This window comes from Oncorhynchus keta, chromosome 20 (genome assembly GCF_023373465.1).
Source record: "Oncorhynchus keta strain PuntledgeMale-10-30-2019 chromosome 20, Oket_V2, whole genome shotgun sequence".
In the NCBI taxonomy this organism is placed as follows: Eukaryota; Metazoa; Chordata; class Actinopteri; order Salmoniformes; family Salmonidae; genus Oncorhynchus; species Oncorhynchus keta.
In genome coordinates, this window is record NC_068440.1 from 20,867,659 (window position 1) to 20,888,490 (window position 20,832).

The 20,832-nt window shown below is 36.9% G+C and overlaps 1 protein-coding gene across 1 annotated transcript in view; it reads left to right on the forward strand.

The window, feature by feature from the left end:
* Positions 1 to 20,832, forward strand: part of LOC127909819 (terminal nucleotidyltransferase 4A-like) — a 51,868-nt gene that overhangs the window by 1,520 nt on the left and 29,516 nt on the right. The window contains exons 2-5 of the mRNA XM_052471855.1: positions 4,854 to 4,977; positions 5,159 to 5,205; positions 5,312 to 5,432; positions 20,282 to 20,389. Coding sequence (XP_052327815.1) covers positions 4,854 to 4,977; positions 5,159 to 5,205; positions 5,312 to 5,432; positions 20,282 to 20,389 — 400 coding nt within the window. The remainder of the gene's footprint in view (positions 1 to 4,853; positions 4,978 to 5,158; positions 5,206 to 5,311; positions 5,433 to 20,281; positions 20,390 to 20,832) is intronic.

Consider the following 20,832-nt stretch of genomic DNA (forward strand, 5'->3'; position numbering starts at 1 on the left):
GGTCGCATGTTTCGTCACAATATTGTTTTGGACTGATGCCCGGTTGAGGGTTCTACTCCATCGTCGATGAAGATTTAATCTTAAATGCATTACAGTGACTTGGAAATACTGTCATTCCAAATACTTAGTAGGGAAACCTTCTGTCTTAATTTTGATGTCGCCAGATTTACTTTAGATGTAGTATAACGTTAGCTAGCTTTCTCAAATTAAGGCCACTGGATTTTAGCATTGTTAGCTTTTTTTTCGAACTTTGCTAGCTGACGAGAACATTGAGATGCGTAAAGTAAATTTCACGACATGATAATGCTGGCAAAGTTGTTTCCTACTAAATATTTGAGTGCTTTTGCAATAGTAGTTAGGCTCCGTCCAGAATGACTGGGTTTATCACCACTTTAGGGCATCACTTTGGGTACCCCGGCAGAGGGCGGCTTGAGAACGCTCATAACAATGGCATAACGTGACGGAGGAAGCACCTAACGAAGATTTTAGCATGTGAATCTAATTGGGGGAAAAACAAATACCACTGAAAGTGGGACGCATGCCAGGAAAGCCACTACACAACAAGTAACAACAATACATGAATTGCACTTTAACGGTGGGTGGCCACAAACTGTTAGGGCATATATAAAGCTATCCCAACATCTTACCACTGCTACACCTGGCTATCAGCGGAGCCTTGTCTGGCAGTGAAACCGTTAATTCCTTCTCATTTACTGCCTATAAAAAAACATATCTGATATGGCTGACTTGCTTAAACAAATGTGGTTTCTAATGACAATTGAGATGTACAAACTATGGAATAAGGACACGACAAGCGAATAAGAGGCCATCTGTAATTTCGATTAAGACAATGTGCAAGCTAGGACAGACAGTCAATATAACTATTTCTTTAGCACTTTTGAAATGTACAGCAACAGAATTCAGAGCTTGGGCCGTTCTTAATGTTCTTCCTGTACACCAAGTCAGAACCGTAGGATAAATAACAGGGGCATATAAGCAGACAATGAAAGTTCTTACAATATTCAATGATTACATTTCTCTAAAACAGGCTGTACCTTCTCCACTATGCAATCAGGTTTCCGAACTGTAAACGGGTGCACCTTTGCCATGTTCAAGGTCCTGAACAATGTCATAACCGCCATCGATAAAAGACTGTACTGTGCAGCCGTCTTCATCAACCAGGCCAAAGGCTTTTGACTCTGTCAATCACTGTATTCTTGTTGGCAGAATCCACAGCCTTGGTTTCTCTAATGACTGCCTCGCCTGGTTCACTAACTACTTCACAGAGTTCAGTGTGTCAAATCGGGGGTCCTGTTGTCCGGACCTCTGGAAGTCTCTATGGGGGTGCCAGAGGGTTCAATGCTAGGGCCAACTATTTTCTCTATATGTCAATGATGTCGCTCTTGCTGCGGGGGATTCTTTGATCCACCTCTATGAAGACGACACCATTCTGTATACATCTGGCCCTTCTTTGGACACTGTTTTAAATTCTTGATGCAACCCATCCCGTTAGTGGGATCATTTTCATTAGCAACCGCTGAATTGCAGAGCGCCACATTTAAAAAAATAAAATAAAAAAATGTATATTCATGAAATCACAAGTGCAATATAGCAAAACACGGCTTAGCTTTTTGTTAATCCACCTGTGGTGTCAGATTTTGAAAATATGCATTACAGCGAAAGCAATCCAAGCGTTTGTGTAAATTTTTCGATCACTAGACAAAACATTATGAACACCTAGCATCAAAGTAGCTTGTTCACGAAAATCAGAAAAGCAATAAAATTAATCGCTTACCTTTGATGATCTTCGCATATTTTCACTCACAAGACTCCCAGTTACACAGTAAATGTTCCTTTTGTTCCAAAAATATTATTTTTACATCCAAAATACCTCTGTTTGTTTGGCGCTTTATGTTCAGAAATCCACAGGCTCGAGCGGTCACGACAACGCAGATGAAAATTCCAACTAGTATCTGTAATGTCCACAGAAACATGTCAAAGGTTTTTTATAATCAATCCTCAGGTTGTTTTTAAAATATATAATCGATAATATATCAACCGGCACGGTCTCTTTTTCAGTAGGAGAGGGAGAGACAATGGCTGCCCCACTCTGTTGCGCAAGCAAAACTCATGCGAACACCCAGCTATCCACTGAAGCGATGTTATCTTTCTCGCTCATTTTTCAAAATAAAAGCCTGAAACTATGTCTAAAGACTGTTGACACCTTGAGGAAGCAATAGGAAAAGGAATCTGGGTGATATCCCTTTAAATTTAGCAAAGGCAGCCTATGGAACATGGAGCTTTCAAAATAATAAAGCCAATTCCTGGTTTGATTTTCCTTAGGTTTTCGCCTGCAATATCAGTTCTGTTATACTCAGACAATTTAAAATAAAAAAAATGAATTTTACCCCTTTTTCTCCTCAATTTCGTGGTATCCAATTGTTTAGTACCCCATTTTCTCCAATAGTCAATATCTTGTCTCATCTCTACACAACCCAACCAAGCCACACTGCTTCTTAACACAGCGCGCATCCAACCCGGAAGCCAGCCGCACCAATGTGTCGGAGGAAACACTGTGCACCTGGCAACCTTGGTTAGCGCGCATCGAGCCCGGCCTGCCACAGGAGTCGCTGGTGCGCGATAAAACAAGGATATCCCTACCGGCCAAACCCTCCGGTCGCGGCCGGTTACGACAGAGCCTGGGCGCGAACCCAGAGTCTCTGGTGGCACAGCTGGTGCTGCAGTACAGTGCCCTTAACCACTGCTCCACCAGGGAGGCCCCACAGACAATATTTTGACCGTTTTGGAGACTTTAGAGTGTTTTCTATCCTAATCTGTCAATTATATGCATATTCTATTTCTCTCTATACCATTTGTATTTCATTAACCTTTGACTATTGGATGTTCTTATAGGCACTTTAGTATTGCCAGTGTAACAGTATAGCTTCCGTCCCTCTTCACTCTTCCCTGGGCTCGAACCAGCAACACAACAACAATTAGCGCGCGCTAACTAGCTAGCCATTTAACTTTGGTTACATGAGCCTCATCTCGGAAGTTGATAGGCTTGAAGTCATAAACAGTGCAATGCTTGACGCACAACGAAGAGCTGCTGGAAAAATGCACGAAAGTGCTGTTTGAATGAATGTTTATGCGCCTGCTTCTGCCTACCACCGCTCAGTCAGATTTTTGCAACGCAGGACACACTAGATAATATCTAGTAATATCATCAACCATGTGTAGTTAACAGGTGCTTATGATTGATTGTTTTTTATAAGATACGTTTAAAGCTAGATAGCAACATACCATGGCTTATTGCATTCGCGTAACAGGCAGTCTCCTTGTGGGGTGCAACGAGAGAGAGGCAGGTCGTTATTGCATTGGACGAGTTAACTGTAAGGTTGCAAGATTGGATCCCCCGAGCTGACACGGTGAAAATCTGTCATTCTGCACCTGAACAAGGCAGTTAACCCATCATTCCTAGGCAGTCATTGAAAATAAGAATGTGTTCTTAACTGACTTGCCTTGTTAAATAAAGGTATAAAAAAAATCGCGCCCAAAAATACAGATTTCCGATTGTTATGTAAACTTGAAATCTGCCCCAATTAATCGGCCATTCTGATTAATCGGTCAACCTTTACTCAGGATATATGGTTTGCATGGAGTCCACTGAAGTTCCTTGATGGTCGTCTTGGTATCCGCTTGTTGGGGGATATACACGGCTGTGATGATAACCGAGGAGAGTTCTCTTGGGAGATAATACGGTCAGCATTTGACTGAGGAATTCTAGGTCAGGTGAACAAAAGGACTTGAGTTCCTGTATGTTGTTACAATTACACCATGAGCCGTGAATCATAAAACATAAACCCCAGCCCTTCTTCTTACCAGAGAGATGTTTATTCTTGTCGATGCAATGTACTAAAGATCCCGTTGGCTGTATGGACTCCGACAGCATGTCCCCAGCTAACCATGTCTCCGTGAAACAGAGTATGTTACAATCCCGGACATCTCTTTGGAAAGCAACTCTTGTCCAGATTTTCGACTTTATTAACTAGGGACTGGACATTAGCAAGTGATATACTCGGGAGCGGTGGGTGGTGTGTGCGGTTCAGACAAAGGATCCGCTTTGGGAAAGTCTGATTTTTGGTCATAGTGCTGGTAAGTTGACGTCTCTCTGATATCCAGTAGTTCTTCCCCTTAAGGTTTTCTGGGCTAACAATGTAATAAATAATACATTAAAAAAAAATATTAAAAAAATGCACAGTTTCCTAAGGACTAGAAGCGAAGATGCCGTCTCTAACGGCCCCACCAGGGTCCTAGTAGTGATAGTAACAGTCTCTCTGCTCGGTGTTTCATTCTAAAATCATAGCATAGCGTTTAGGCCTTTTCCTAGTGAATAGTTCTAAGGGATATCTGGGATGTTGAACTTATTTGAAAACCTGGGCGGCATGTAGCCTAGTGGTTAGAGCATTGTAACCAAAAGGTTGCTTGATCGAATCTCCGAGCTGACAAGGTAAAAATCTGTCATTCTGCTCCTGAACAAGGCAGTCATTCTAAATAAGAATTTGTTCTTATTGTTCTGACTTGCCTAGTTAAATAAAGGTTGAATAAAAATAAAAATCAAGCGACTTTGGGTCCAGCTCTATAGATGTCACATTTTTTATTACTATCAACATAGGCCTTGGATAAAAAAATGTTTTTCGAGAAGATGCCGGCAGTAGGCCCGACCTGATGACCTTTAAATTCATGAAACAGAACATGTAAATCAACCTATTATTTGATTGGTTTATTATCAGGTGAGCGACTGTGTGCTTGTTGTTAACCCTCTCCTCTCCCTGTTCCCTGTCCCTCCCCAGTCTCCATGAGGAGGTGGTAGACTTCTACAACTTCATGTCTCCCCAACCCGAGGAGGCTGCTATGAGGAAGGAGGTGGTCAACAGAATCGAGACGGTCATCAAGGAGCTGTGGCCTACTGCTGACGTGAGGACACACACACACACACACACACACACACACACACACACACACACACACACACACACACACACACACACACACCAGAGCTGGGTGTTGAATCAGCACATTTTGGCCATTAGTCTACAAATATTGGTACAATACATTTTTTTTTTCTTCTTTTTTCTAATTCTCTCTCTCTCTCCAGGTGCAGATATTTGGCAGCTTCAGCACTGGACTCTACCTACCCACAAGGTAAGAGAGCAGTCTTGTTGTGTACTGTGTTGAATCTTGTTCTCAGAATTTGCTCCAGGTGCTTGGCCACCAGTTGACCTACCACCATCTTTCTCTGTTGCCATAGTGACATAGACCTGGTGGTGTTTGGGAAGTGGGAACGCCCCCCTCTGCAGCAATTGGAACAGGCCCTCCGGAAACACAACGTGGCGGAACCTTTCTCCATCAAAGTGCTGGACAAAGCTACAGTGAGTTGGTGCTGTGTTTTAAAAGAATGCTTACACAATCTGTTGGGATAGCTTCAATGCTGTTCAAACTGATAACCTGTTAAACTCTTGAGTGTTTTGGGCTCTGTACCCATTTAGTCATTCAGAAAATAGAAAATGACCTATCATTCGAAAACTACAGCACTTCTCATTTTGGAAATCGATCTCAAATCTCACTGCTGGTGATGTCATAAGAATGCCCCCACTACCGTCCACCCTACAGGCCATGAATCATGCGCAAAGGTCATATTCATAGTGTGTATAATTTGGGTCAAGTGACAAAAAGTGGGATAAAATGTATGCATGGAAAGGGTACACCCTGGTGGTCCTCATAATGCAATGCATTTCTTTACCATCCACATATAATATAACATTACCTTGAATGCATCCTCCATATTCGCCGTTGATCAAGCTCACCCATTTCCAGTGGTTTCCTTGGCTGTCTGTGTTATTTAAAAAAAAATACTTGATAGCTAGAAAGTCCCGATCAGTAGGGTCATTTTAAGATGTCAGGCTTCAAAATCCGTTCAGCCATTTTTACACAGTGAGGTACTACCCAAACCTGATCAAACCGGACGCATCTATTTTTCCTGTTCCAAAGTCACATGTGATCTTCTAGTGGTCGAACTGGAAATCAGACATGAGATCTGATTATATCAGTAAAAAGATTACAACTTCAGCGTTATGTATATCATTCCTGTAAGATGAACAATTTAAGCATGGCACCTTCCACAAGCCCTGCGCTTTTAAAATGGCTGTGTCCTTTTGGAATGGTAATTGGTTATTTTATTTCAAACCTAGACATTCAAATATTTTATTCCCCAACTAAGGGACACTTTTGTACAATGTTTTTGTCACTGGCCTACACTCAATAACTCTCATGTCAAAGTGTAAGTATGTTTTAGGATTCTTTTTTTAAACAAATTAATTCAATGAAAAGCTGAAATGTCTTCAGTCAATAAGTGTTCAACCCTTTTGTTATGGCCTAAATACGTTTTAGGAGTAAAAATGTGCTTAACAAGTCGCATAATAAGTTGCATGGATTTACTCTGTGTATAATAATAGGGTTTAACTTTCTTTTTGAATGACTACCGCATCTCTGTACCCCACACATACTGTAAGGTCCCTCAGACAAGCAGTGAATTTCAAACCCAGATTCAGACACAAAGACCAGGGAGGTTTTCCAATGTCTCACAAACAAGGGCATCTATTGGTAGATGGTAATAAAAAAGCAGACATTGAATATCCCTTTGAGCATGGTGAAGTTATTACACTTTGGATGGTGTATCAATCTACAGAATAAAAGATATTCCAAAACACGCGTCTTGTTTGCAACAAGGCACTGAAATAATACTGCAGAAAATGTGGCAAAGCAATTCCCTTTGTGTCCTGAACACAATACAACACATTACTGAGTACCACCCTCCATATTTTCAAGCATAGTGGTGGCTGCATCATGTTATGGGCATGCTTGTAATCGTTAAGGACTGAGTTTTTCAGGATAGAAAATAAACGTAATGGAGTTAAGCAAATCCTAGACGAAAACCTGGTTCAGTCTGCTTTCCACCAGACACTGGGAGATGAATTCACATTTCAGCAGGACAATAACCTAAAACACAAGGCCAAACATATACTGGAGTTACTTACCAAGAAGACCATGACAGAGTTAGGTTTGACTTAAATCTGCTTGAAAATCTATGGCATAAACCTGAAAAATGCGTGTCTAGCAATGATCAACAATCAATTTGACAGAGCTTGAAGAATCTTTAAAAATAATAATTTGCAAATGTTGCACAATCCAGATGTTGGAAGCTCTTGAAGACTTACCCAGAAAGATTCACAGCTGTAATTGCTGCCAAAGATGATTCTAACATGTATGGACTCAGGGTTAAATACTTGTAAAATAAATATGTGTTACTGTTTATTTATATACAGTACCAGTCAAAAGTTTGGACACACCTACTCATTCCAGGGTTTTTCTTTATTTTGACTATTTTCTACATTGTAGAATAATAGTGAAGACATCAAAACTATGAAATAACACGTATGGAATCATGTAGTAACCAATGTATTTTAGATTTGAGATACTTCAAATTAGCTACCCTTTGCCTTGATGAAAGCTTTGCCCACTCTTGGCATTTTCTCAACCAGCTTCATGCATCAGTCACCTGGAATGCATTTCAATTAACAGGTGTGCCTTAAGTTAATTTGTGGAATTAATTTCCTTCTTAATGCCTGAAAAATGGTTGTCTAGGGATGGAATACAGAAGATAGCCCTACTTGGTAAAAGACCAGGTCCATATTACGGCAAGAACCGCTCAAGTAAGCAAAGAGAAACGACAGTCCATCATTACGTTAAGACATGAAGGTCAATCAATGCGGAACATTTCAAGAACTTTGAAAGTTTCTTCAAGTGCAGTCGCAAAAACCATCCAGCTCTATGATGAAACTGTCTCTAATGAGGTCCACCACAGGAAAAGAAGACCCAGAGTTACCTCTGCTGCAGAGGACAACTTCATTAGAGTGACTGGCCTCAGAAATTGCAGCCCAAATAAATGCTTCACAGAGTTCAAGTCACAGACACATCTCAACATTAACTGTTCAGAGGAGACTGTGTGAATCAGACCTTCAAAGTCAAATTGCTGCAAAGAAACCACTACTAAAGGACCCAATAAGAAGGAGAGACTTGCTTGGGCCAAGAAACACGCCCAATGGACATTAGAACGGTGGAAATCTGTCCTCCAAATTTGATGTGTTTGGTCTGATGAGTCCAACCGCCATGTCTTTGTGAAACGCAGAGGTAAACATCTCCGCATGTGTGGTTCCCACCGTGAAGCATGTAGGAGGAGGTGTGATGGTGTGGGGGTGCTTTGCTGGTGCCGCTGTTGGTGATTTATTTAGAATTCAGGGCCCACTTAACCAGCATGGCTACCACAGCATTCTGCAGTGATACGCCATCCCATCTGGTTTGCGCTTAGTGGGACTATCATTTGTTTTTCAACAGGACAATGACCCAACACACCTCCAGGCTGTGTAAGGGCTACTTGACCAAGAAGGAGGGTGATGGGAGTGCTGCATCAGATGATCTGGCCTCCAATTGAGGTGGTTTGGGATGAGTTGGACTGCAGAGTGAAGGAAAAGCAGCCAACAAGTCCTCAGGATGTGTGGGAACTCCTTCAAAACTGTTGGAATTTCAAGTGAAGCTGGTTGAGAGAATGCCAAGAGTGTTCAAAGCTGTCATCAAGGCAAAGGTGGCTACTTTGAAGAATATAAAATATATTTTCATTTGTTAAAAACTTTTTTAGTTATTACATGTTTCCTTATGTGTTATTTTATAGTTTTGATGTCTTTGCTATTATTCTACAATGTAGAAAATAGTAAAAATGAAGAAAAACCCTTTAATGAGTAGGTGTGTCCTAACTTTTTACTGGTACTGTGTTTTATTATAACTTTTTTTTATTTTTACAAATGTTAGATTTTTTCTTCCACTTTGATGTTAGAGTAGTTTGTGTAGATCGTTAATAAAATATTACCATTTAAGTCCATTTTAATCCCACTTTGAAACACTAAAAATGTGAAAAAAAAGTAAAGGGATGTGAATCCTTTCTGAAGGCATTGTAGATGTGGGTAATTAACATATTAAACAGCCTATGTGAATGCAGCCTATACACACCACTGTCTTCCCAAAGTAATGCAAACGAAATTAAATGCTTTAAGTAGTAGCCTAGTTATTCATTCATGCATGGACATTTTTGGGGGGTGAATAGCAGTTTGGAAACCGCGAATTCGAACAAATTCATGCAAAAGAAACGACGGGTACCAAGTAGGCCGAGTAAACAAAATATCAGATCAATAAAGGCATAACACAGTCTATATTCAGGCTAGTTACATTAACATTAAACACTATCAGATCAATAAAGGCATAACACAGTCTATATTCAGACTAGTTACATTAACATTAAACACTATCAGATCAATAAAGGCATAACACAGTCTATATTCAGACTAGTTACATTAACATTAAACACTATCAGATCAATAAAGGCATAACACAGTCTATATTCAGACTAGTTACAATAACATTAAACACTATCAGATCAATAAAGTCATAACACAGTCTATATTCAGACTAGTTACATTAACATTAAACACTATCAGATCAATAAAGGCATAACACAGTCTATATTCAGACTAGTTACATTAACATTAAACACTATCAGATCAATAAAGGCATAACACAGTCTATATTCAGACTAGTTACATTAACATTAAACACTATCAGATCAATAAAGGCATAACACAGTCTATATTCAGACTAGTTACATTAACATTAAACACTATCAGATCAATAAAGGCATAACACAGTCTATATTCAGACTAGTTACATTAACATTAAACACTATCAGATCAATAAAGGCATAACACAGTCTATATTCAGACTAGTTACATTAACATTAAACACTATCAGATCAATAAAGGCATAACACAGTCTATATTCAGACTAGTTACATTAACATTAAACACTATCAGATCAATAAAGGCATAACACAGTCTATATTCAGACTAGTTACATTAACATTAAACACTATCAGATCAATAAAGGCATAACACAGTCTATATTCAGACTAGTTACATTAACATTAAACACTATCAGATCAATAAAGGCATAACACAGTCTATATTCAGACTAGTTACATTAACATTAAACACTATCAGATCAATAAAGGCATAACACAGTCTATATTCAGACTAGTTACATTAACATTAAACACTATCAGATCAATAAAGTCATAACACAGTCTATATTCAGACTAGTTACATTAACATTAAACACTATCAGATCAATAAAGGCATAACACAGTCTATATTCAGACTAGTTACATTAACATTAAACACTATCAGATCAATAAAGTCATAACACAGTCTATATTCAGACTAGTTACATTAACATTAAACACTATCAGATCAATAAAGGCATAACACAGTCTATATTCAGACTAGTTACATTAACATTAAACACTATCAGATCAATAAAGGCATAACACAGTCTATATTCAGACTAGTTACATTAACATTAAACACTATCAGATCAATAAAGGCATAACACAGTCTATATTCAGACTAGTTACATTAACATTAAACACTATCAGATCAATAAAGGCATAACACAGTCTATATTCAGACTAGTTACATTAACATTAAACACTATCAGATCAATAAAGGCATAACACAGTCTATATTCAGACTAGTTACATTAACATTAAACACTATCAGATCAATAAAGGCATAACACAGTCTATATTCAGACTAGTTACATTAACATTAAACACTATCAGATCAATAAAGGCATAACACAGTCTATATTCAGACTAGTTAACATTAAACACTATCAGATCAATAAAGGCATAACACAGTCTATATTCAGACTAGTTACATTAACATTAAACACTATCAGATCAATAAAGGCATAACACAGTCTATATTCAGACTAGTTACATTAACATTAAACACTATCAGATCAATAAAGGCATAACACAGTCTATATTCAGACTAGTTACATTAACATTAAACACTATCAGATCAATAAAGGCATAACACAGTCTATATTCAGACTAGTTACATTAACATTAAACACTATCAGATCAATAAAGGCATAACACAGTCTATATTCAGACTAGTTACATTAACATTAAACACTATCAGATCAATAAAGGCATAACACAGTCTATATTCAGACTAGTTACAATAACATTAAACACTATCAGATCAATAAAGGCATAACATTAAACAGATCAATAAAGGCATATTCAGACTAGTTACATTAACATTAAACACTATCAGATCAATAAAGGCATAACAGTCTATATTCAGACTAGTTACATTAACATTAAACACTATCAGATCAATAAAGGCATAACACAGTCTATATTCAGACTAAAGTTACATTAATTAACATTAAACAAAATATCAGATCAATAAAGGCATAACACAGTCTATATTCAGACTAGTTACATTAACATTAAACAAAATATCAGATCAATAAAGGCATAACACAGTCTATATTCAGACTAGTTACATTAACATTAAACAAAATATCAGATCAATAAAGGCATAACACAGTCTATATTCAGACTAGTTACATTAACATTAAACACTATCAGATCAATAAAGGCATAACACAGTCTATATTCAGACTAGTTACATTAACATTAAACACTATCAGATCAATAAAGGCATAACACAGTCTATATTCAGACTAGTTACATTAACATTAAACACTATCAGATCAATAAAGGCATAACACAGTCTATATTCAGGCTAGTTACATTAACATTAAACACTATCAGATCAATAAAGGCATAACACAGTCTATATTCAGACTAGTTACATTAACATTAAACACTATCAGATCAATAAAGGCATAACACAGTCTATATTCAGACTAGTTACATTAACATTAAACACTATCAGATCAATAAAGGCATAACACAGTCTATATTCAGGCTAGTTACAATAACATTAAACACTATCAGATCAATAAAGTCATAACACAGTCTATATTCAGGCTAGTTACATTAACATTAAACACTGTCAGATCAATAAAGGCATAACACAGTCTATATTCAGGCTAGTTACATTAACATTAAACACTATCAGATCAATAAAGTCATAACACAGTCTATATTCAGACTAGTTACATTAACATTAAACACTATCAGATCAATAAAGGCATAACACAGTCTATATTCAGACTAGTTACATTAACATTAAACAAAATATCAGATCAATAAAGGCATAACACAGTCTATATTCAGGCTAGTTACAATAACATTAAACAAAATATCAGATCAATAAAGGCATAACACAGTCTATATTCAGGCTAGTTACATTAACATTAAACACTATCAGATCAATAAAGTCATAACACAGTCTATATTCAGACTAGTTACATTAACATTAAACACTATCAGATCAATAAAGGCATAACACAGTCTATATTCAGACTAGTTACATTAACATTAAACAAAATATCAGATCAATAAAGGCATAACACAGTCTATATTCAGACTAGTTACATTAACATTAAACACTATCAGATCAATAAAGGCATAACACAGTCTATATTCAGACTAGTTACATTAACATTAAACACTATCAGATCAATAAAGGCATAACACAGTCTATATTCAGACTAGTTACATTAACATTAAACACTATCAGATCAATAAAGGCATAACACAGTCTATATTCAGACTAGTTACATTAACATTAAACACTATCAGATCAATAAAGGCATAACACAGTCTATATTCAGACTAGTTACATTAACATTAAACACTATCAGATCAATAAAGGCATAACACAGTCTATATTCAGACTAGTTACATTAACATTAAACACTATCAGATCAATAAAGGCATAACACAGTCTATATTCAGACTAGTTACATTAACATTAAACACTATCAGATCAATAAAGGCATAACACAGTCTATATTCAGACTAGTTACATTAACATTAAACAAAATATCAGATCAATAAAGGCATAACACAGTCTATATTCAGACTAGTTACATTAACATTAAACAAAATATCAGATCAATAAAGGCATAACACAGTCTATATTCAGACTAGTTACATTAACATTAAACACTATCAGATCAATAAAGGCATAACACAGTCTATATTCAGACTAGTTACATTAACATTAAACACTATCAGATCAATAAAGGCACAGTCTATATTCAGACTAGTTACATTAACATTAAACACTATCAGATCAATAAAGGCATAACACAGTCTATATTCAGACTAGTTACATTAACATTAAACACTATCAGATCAATAAAGGCATAACACAGTCTATATTCAGACTAGTTACATTAACATTAAACAAAATATCAGATCAATAAAGGCATAACACAGTCTATATTCAGACTAGTTACATTAACATTAAACACTATCAGATCAATAAAGGCATAACACAGTCTATATTCAGACTAGTTACATTAACATTAAACACTATCAGATCAATAAAGGCATAACACAGTCTATATTCAGACTAGTTACATTAACATTAAACACTATCAGATCAATAAAGGCATAACACAGTCTATATTCAGACTAGTTACATTAACATTAAACAAAATATCAGATCAATAAAGGCATAACACAGTCTATATTCAGACTAGTTACATTAACATTAAACACTATCAGATCAATAGTCATAACACAGTCTATATTCAGACTAGTTACATTAACATTAAACACTATCAGATCAATAAAGGCATAACACAGTCTATATTCAGACTAGTTACATTAACATTAAACACTATCAGATCAATAAAGGCATAACACAGTCTATATTCAGACTAGTTACATTAACATTAAACACTATCAGATCAATAAAGGCATAACACAGTCTATATTCAGGCTAGTTACATTAACATTAAACAACATATCAGATCAATAAAGGCATAACACAGTCTATATTCAGGCTAGTTACATTAACATTAAACAAAATATCAGATCAATAAAGGCATAACACAGTCTATATTCAGACTAGTTACATTAACATTAAACACTATCAGATCAATAAAGGCATAACACAGTCTATATTCAGACTAGTTACATTAACATTAAACACTATCAGATCAATAAAGGCATAACACAGTCTATATTCAGACTAGTTACATTAACATTAAACACTATCAGATCAATAAAGGCATAACACAGTCTATATTCAGACTAGTTACAATAACATTAAACACTATCAGATCAATAAAGGCATAACACAGTCTATATTCAGACTAGTTACATTAACATTAAACACTATCAGATCAATAAAGGCATAACAGTCTATATTCAGGCTAGTTACATTAACATTAAACACTATCAGATCAATAAAGGCATAACACAGTCTATATTCAGGCTAGTTACATTAACATTAAACACTATCAGATCAATAAAGGCATAACACAGTCTATATTCAGACTAGTTACATTAACATTAAACACTATCAGATCAATAAAGTCATAACACAGTCTATATTCAGACTAGTTACATTAACATTAAACACTATCAGATCAATAAAGGCATAACACAGTCTATATTCAGACTAGTTACATTAACATTAAACACTATCAGATCAATAAAGTCATAACACAGTCTATATTCAGACTAGTTACATTAACATTAAACACTATCAGATCAATAAAGTCATAACACAGTCTATATTCAGACTAGTTACATTAACATTAAACACTATCAGATCAATAGTCATAACACAGTCTATATTCAGACTAGTTACATTAACATTAAACACTATCAGATCAATAAAGGCATAACACAGTCTATATTCAGGCTAGTTACATTAACATTAAACAACATATCAGATCAATAAAGGCATAACACAGTCTATATTCAGGCTAGTTACATTAACATTAAACACTATCAGATCAATAAAGGCATAACACAGTCTATATTCAGACTAGTTACATTAACATTAAACACTATCAGATCAATAAAGGCATAACACAGTCTATATTCAGGCTAGTTACAATAACATTAAACAAAATATCAGATCAATAAAGTCATAACACAGTCTATATTCAGACTAGTTACATTAACATTAAACACTATCAGATCAATAAAGGCATAACACAGTCTATATTCAGACTAGTTACATTAACATTAAACACTATCAGATCAATAAAGGCATAACACAGTCTATATTCAGACTAGTTACATTAACATTAAACACTATCAGATCAATAAAGGCATAACACAGTCTATATTCAGACTAGTTACATTAACAGAAACACTATCAGATCAATAAAGGCATAACACAGTCTATATTCAGGCTAGTTACATTAACATTAAACACTATCAGATCAATAAAGGCATAACACAGTCTATATTCAGGCTAGTTACATTAACATTAAACACTATCAGATCAATAAAGGCATAACACAGTCTATATTCAGGCTAGTTACATTAACATTAAACACTATCAGATCAATAAAGGCATAACACAGTCTATATTCAGACTAGTTACATTAACATTAAACACTATCAGATCAATAAAGGCATAACACAGTCTATATTCAGACTAGTTACATTAACATTAAACACTATCAGATCAATAAAGGCATAACACAGTCTATATTCAGACTAGTTACATTAACATTAAACACTATCAGATCAATAAAGGCATAACACAGTCTATATTCAGACTAGTTACATTAACATTAAACACTATCAGATCAATAAAGGCATAACACAGTCTATATTCAGACTAGTTACATTAACATTAAACACTATCAGATCAATAAAGGCATAACACAGTCTATATTCAGACTAGTTACATTAACATTAAACACTATCAGATCAATAAAGGCATAACACAGTCTATATTCAGACTAGTTACATTAACATTAAACACTATCAGATCAATAAAGGCATAACACAGTCTATATTCAGACTAGTTACATTAACATTAAACACTATCAGATCAATAAAGGCATAACACAGTCTATATTCAGGCTAGTTACATTAACATTAAACACTATCAGATCAATAAAGGCATAACACAGTCTATATTCAGACTAGTTACATTAACATTAAACACTATCAGATCAATAAAGGCATAACACAGTCTATATTCAGGCTAGTTACATTAACATTAAACACTATCAGATCAATAAAGGCATAACACAGTCTATATTCAGACTAGTTACATTAACATTAAACACTATCAGATCAATAAAGGCATAACACAGTCTATATTCAGACTAGTTACATTAACATTAAACACTATCAGATCAATAAAGGCATAACACAGTCTATATTCAGACTAGTTACATTAACATTAAACACTATCAGATCAATAAAGGCATAACACAGTCTATATTCAGACTAGTTACATTAACATTAAACACTATCAGATCAATAAAGGCATAACACAGTCTATATTCAGACTAGTTACATTAACATTAAACACAGCAGTAAATAAAAGGCGAATAGAGATCCAAATAACCCAAACATCCTACGACAGTGAGATGCAGCCACACACAGCTGTCTTGCCAAATAAATAGTCCTATAGGCCCGCTTCAAACATGGAAAACCATGGCGCTCATGAGTTCAGCAACACGTTTTTCATATGACACATTCCACTTTTGTGGATCAAACTTGACCCACACAATCAATTAAGCAATGCCAGCCTACCATAACCATGTTTCTAATACGTACATTTCCATTTACAATGTCAAGAACCACTAAGCTACCATTGAAACCATAATAGAATTCATCTATTTCCATACGGAAACATACAGATACTGGTAAAGTCAGACGTTTACATACACTTAGGTTGGAGTCATTAAAACTCGTTTTTCAACCACTCCACAAATTTCTTGTTATCATAGTTTTGGCAAGTTGGCTAGGACGTCTACTTTGTGCATCACACAAGTCATTTTTCCAACAATTGTTTACAGACAGATTATTTCACCTATAATTCACTTTATCACAATTCCAGTGGGTTTGAAGTTCACATACACTAAGTTGACTGAGCCTTTAAACAGCTTGGAAAATTCCAGAAAATTATGTCATGGCTTTAGAAGCTTCTGATAGGCTAATTGACATCATTTGAGTCAATTGGAGGTGTACATGTGGATGTATTTCAAGGCCTTCCTTCAAACTCAGTGCCTCTTTGCTTGACATCATGGGAAAAATCTAAAGAAATTAGCCAAGACCTCAGAAATAAATTGTAGACCTCCAAGTCTGGTTCATCCTTGGGAGCAATTTCCAAACGCTTGAAGGTACCACATTCATCTGTACAAACAATAGTATGCAAGTATAAACACCATGTGACCATGCAGCCGTCATACCGCTCAGGAAGGAGACGCCTTCTGTCTCCTAGAGATTAACGTACTTTGCTGCGAAAAGTGCAAATCAATCCCAGAACAGCAAAGGACCTTGTGAAGATTCTGGAGGAAACAGGTACAAAAGTATCTATATCTACAGGAAAATGAGTCTTATATCAAAATAACCTGAATGGCTGCTCAGCAAGGAAGAAGCCACTGCTCCAAAACCGCCATAAAAAACTCTGAATATGGTTTGCAACTGCACGTGGGGACAAGGATCATACTTTTTGGGGAAATGTCCTCTGGTTTGATGAAACAAAAATAGAACAGTTTGGCCATAATGACCATTGTTATGTTTGGAAGAAAAAGGGGGAGGCTTGCAAGCTGAAGAACACCATCCCAACCCTGAAGCACCGAGGTGGCAGCATCATGTTGTGGGGGTGCTTTGCTGCAGGAGGGACTGGTGCACTTCACAAAATAGATGGCATCATGGGCCTCCCGGGTGGCGCAGTGGTCTAGGGCAGGGAAGGTTTGGCCGGTAGGGATATCCTTGTCTCATCGCGCACCAGCGACTCCTGTTGCGGGCCGGGCGCAGTGCACGCTAACCAAGGTAGCCAGGTGCATGGTGTTTCCTCTGCCACATTGGTGCGGCTGGCTTCTGGGTTGGATGCGCGCTGTGTTAAGAAGCAGTGCGGCTTGGTTGGGTTGTGTTTCGGAGGACGCATGGCTTTCGACCTTCGTCTCTCCCGAGCCCGTACGGGAGTTGTAGCGATGAGACAAGATAGTAATTACTAAGAATTGGATACCACGAAAAGGGGGTAAAAAAAAAAAAAAAATAGATGGCATCATGAGGGATGAAAATTAGGTGGATATATTGAAGCAACATCTCAAGACAACAGTCAGGAAGTTAAAGCTTGGTCACAAATGGGTCTTCCAAATGGACAATGACCGCAAGCATACTTCCAAAGTTGTGGCAAAATGGCTTAAGGACAACAAAGTCAAGGTATTGGAGTGGTCATAACAAAGCCCTGACCTCGATCCTATAGAAAAATTTTGGGCAGAACTGAAAAAGCGTGTGTGAGCAAGGAGGCCTACAGACCTGACTCAGTTACACCAGCTCTGTCAGGAGGAATGGGCCAAAATTCACCCAACTTATTGTGGGAAGCTTGTGGAAGGCTACCTGAAACATTTGACCCAAGTTAAACCATTTAACATCAATACACCCAAATACTAATTGAGTGTATGTAAACTTCTTACCCACTGGGAATGTGATGAAAGAAATAAAAGCTGAAATAAATTATTCTCTCTACTATTATTCTGACATTTCACATTCTTAAAATGAAGTGGTGATCCTAACTGACCTAAAACAGGGAATATTTACTAGATTTCAATGTCAGGAATTGTGAAAAACTGAGTTTAAATTTATTTGGCTATGGTGTATGTAAACTTCTGACTTCAACTCTATGTAATGCAGCTATACCCTGGGGCATCATTTGGATTATTGCATTGGAATTACATAGATTTCCGCTTATATCATGTTGTACTACAATAAACACACGTTCAATTGGCGAGACCATTTGAGTGCTTTTGACCAAGAAGTGACCGGTTGGTGTGAATTGATGTCATAAGGTGTATGCACCAATTTGTAAGTCGCTCTGGATAAGAGCGTCTGCTAAATGACTTAAATGTAAATGTAATTGTCCGCTGTGCTCTATCAGCACCATGGACTGCCCTCTACACACTAAACGAGGCTGTTGAAAACCTAGGCTGTTGTCCAAGGTAGTCATTTTGCCATTCCATATCCTAGGTTTTTGCTGAAATGAGGCCACTTTCTCTACCACCAAGATTTTGATAAAAACCAACCAGCAAGATTGTTTCTTTTCAGAAGAGTTGCAGCCTCCTTGATGCTCTGTGGAACTTCCTGTGTAATTGATCATTCCATTATCCCTGAAATATTCTTGTAAGTTCCCCTTCAAATGACAGTTGGATTAGTTGAGCTTTCCTCAGATGTAGCATGCTTCTTCTGTGCTGTCTGAACACATTTGTCAGTGGAAAATGAGATCCACGTGTCAGTGCAGTAAGCACGGTCAGCATAGCGGAGAGAGAACCAGAGAATCATTGCCGTGTATAGTGGGGTCCTCATTGGAGCTGGAGCGGGTGATTTTTCAGCCCAACTGGCGAGCGACACTAAACTCTTCCCCCACCAAATCTGTTTTGCTTAGCTCCAGCAGTGGTTTCACCTTTTTCACATCTAGAAAGTCATGGCTCTCCAGGTCAAAGGCTCACAGGGCCTCCACCATTTGGCTGTTGTGTTCGCTGAATCGTTCTGATGTTTCACCAATGACGGAATCCAAGAAGTCTTTTACACTCAGTCTGGTTTTTAGCCAACCACCCAATGGAGTCTTACCTAACCGCCCCAGTGGCTTTCCATATCCCCCTTCACACACTGCGGTGCCTTCTGTCCATTGTACTGACGCTGTGCAGCAGAAATACAGATTTTGCTCCAACCCGTCACTGAATTATCATCATCATTTAACCATTTTTGCTATTTCTATATAGGGACATTAAACTTAAGTTGAGGGGGCACAAGTTTAAACTAAGGGTGCTAAGCCGTTTTTGCCCCCCTGTGGAGCCGGCTCCGCCTCTTTAGTCATGACGTTACTGTACAGCTATATCAGAATCCCACGGCACTTACCCTTCTAACAGTGCTAAGCATGTGTTTGTAGGACTTACATTTAGATTTCAAAATTATATCTAATTAGGGTAGGTTACAATTTGTGTCACTTAGAAAATGACACCAGAGAGCGTCAGAATTCAACAGGATAAACAAGTAGATGAGACTTAGTGCACACTTGTCATACATTCAACTAAGGATTAGATCTGAGAATTGAGCGGGAATGAAAGTGAAATGGATGTGAAATAAACTTCGTTTATTTTTATGAAAAGTCAATGTTTCTCTTATTTTTCCCAGGTGCCAATCATCAAGCTGACTGACCAGGAGACAGACGTCAAAGTGGACATCAGCTTCAATGTGGAGACGGGAGTCAAAGCTGCTCTCTTCATCAAGGACTACACAAAGGTGAGAACACTAGCATTTGTACTTTTTTAGTTTAGCTTCATTTCCCCAAGACAGAGATGAGGTAGTAATTCAATAATAATGTGAAACACTATTATTGCACTCAGAGTGAGTTCATGCAACTTATTTGAACTTAAGCACATCTTTACTCCTGAACTTATTAGGCTTGTCATAACAAAGGGGTTGAATACTTATTGACTTAACACATTCCAGCTTTTCATTTTGAGTTAATTAGTAAAAGAATAAAATAAACATAATCCCACTTTGACATTATGGGATGTTGTATGTGCGTGTGTTGGCCAGTGACACAACATCTAAATGTAATCCATTTTAAATTCAGGCAGTAAAACAACAACATCTGGAAAAAGTCAAGGGGTGTGAATACTGTCTGAAGGCACTGTATGCATTTTAAATTTGAGATGGAATGTTCCATATTGGGCGAGAAC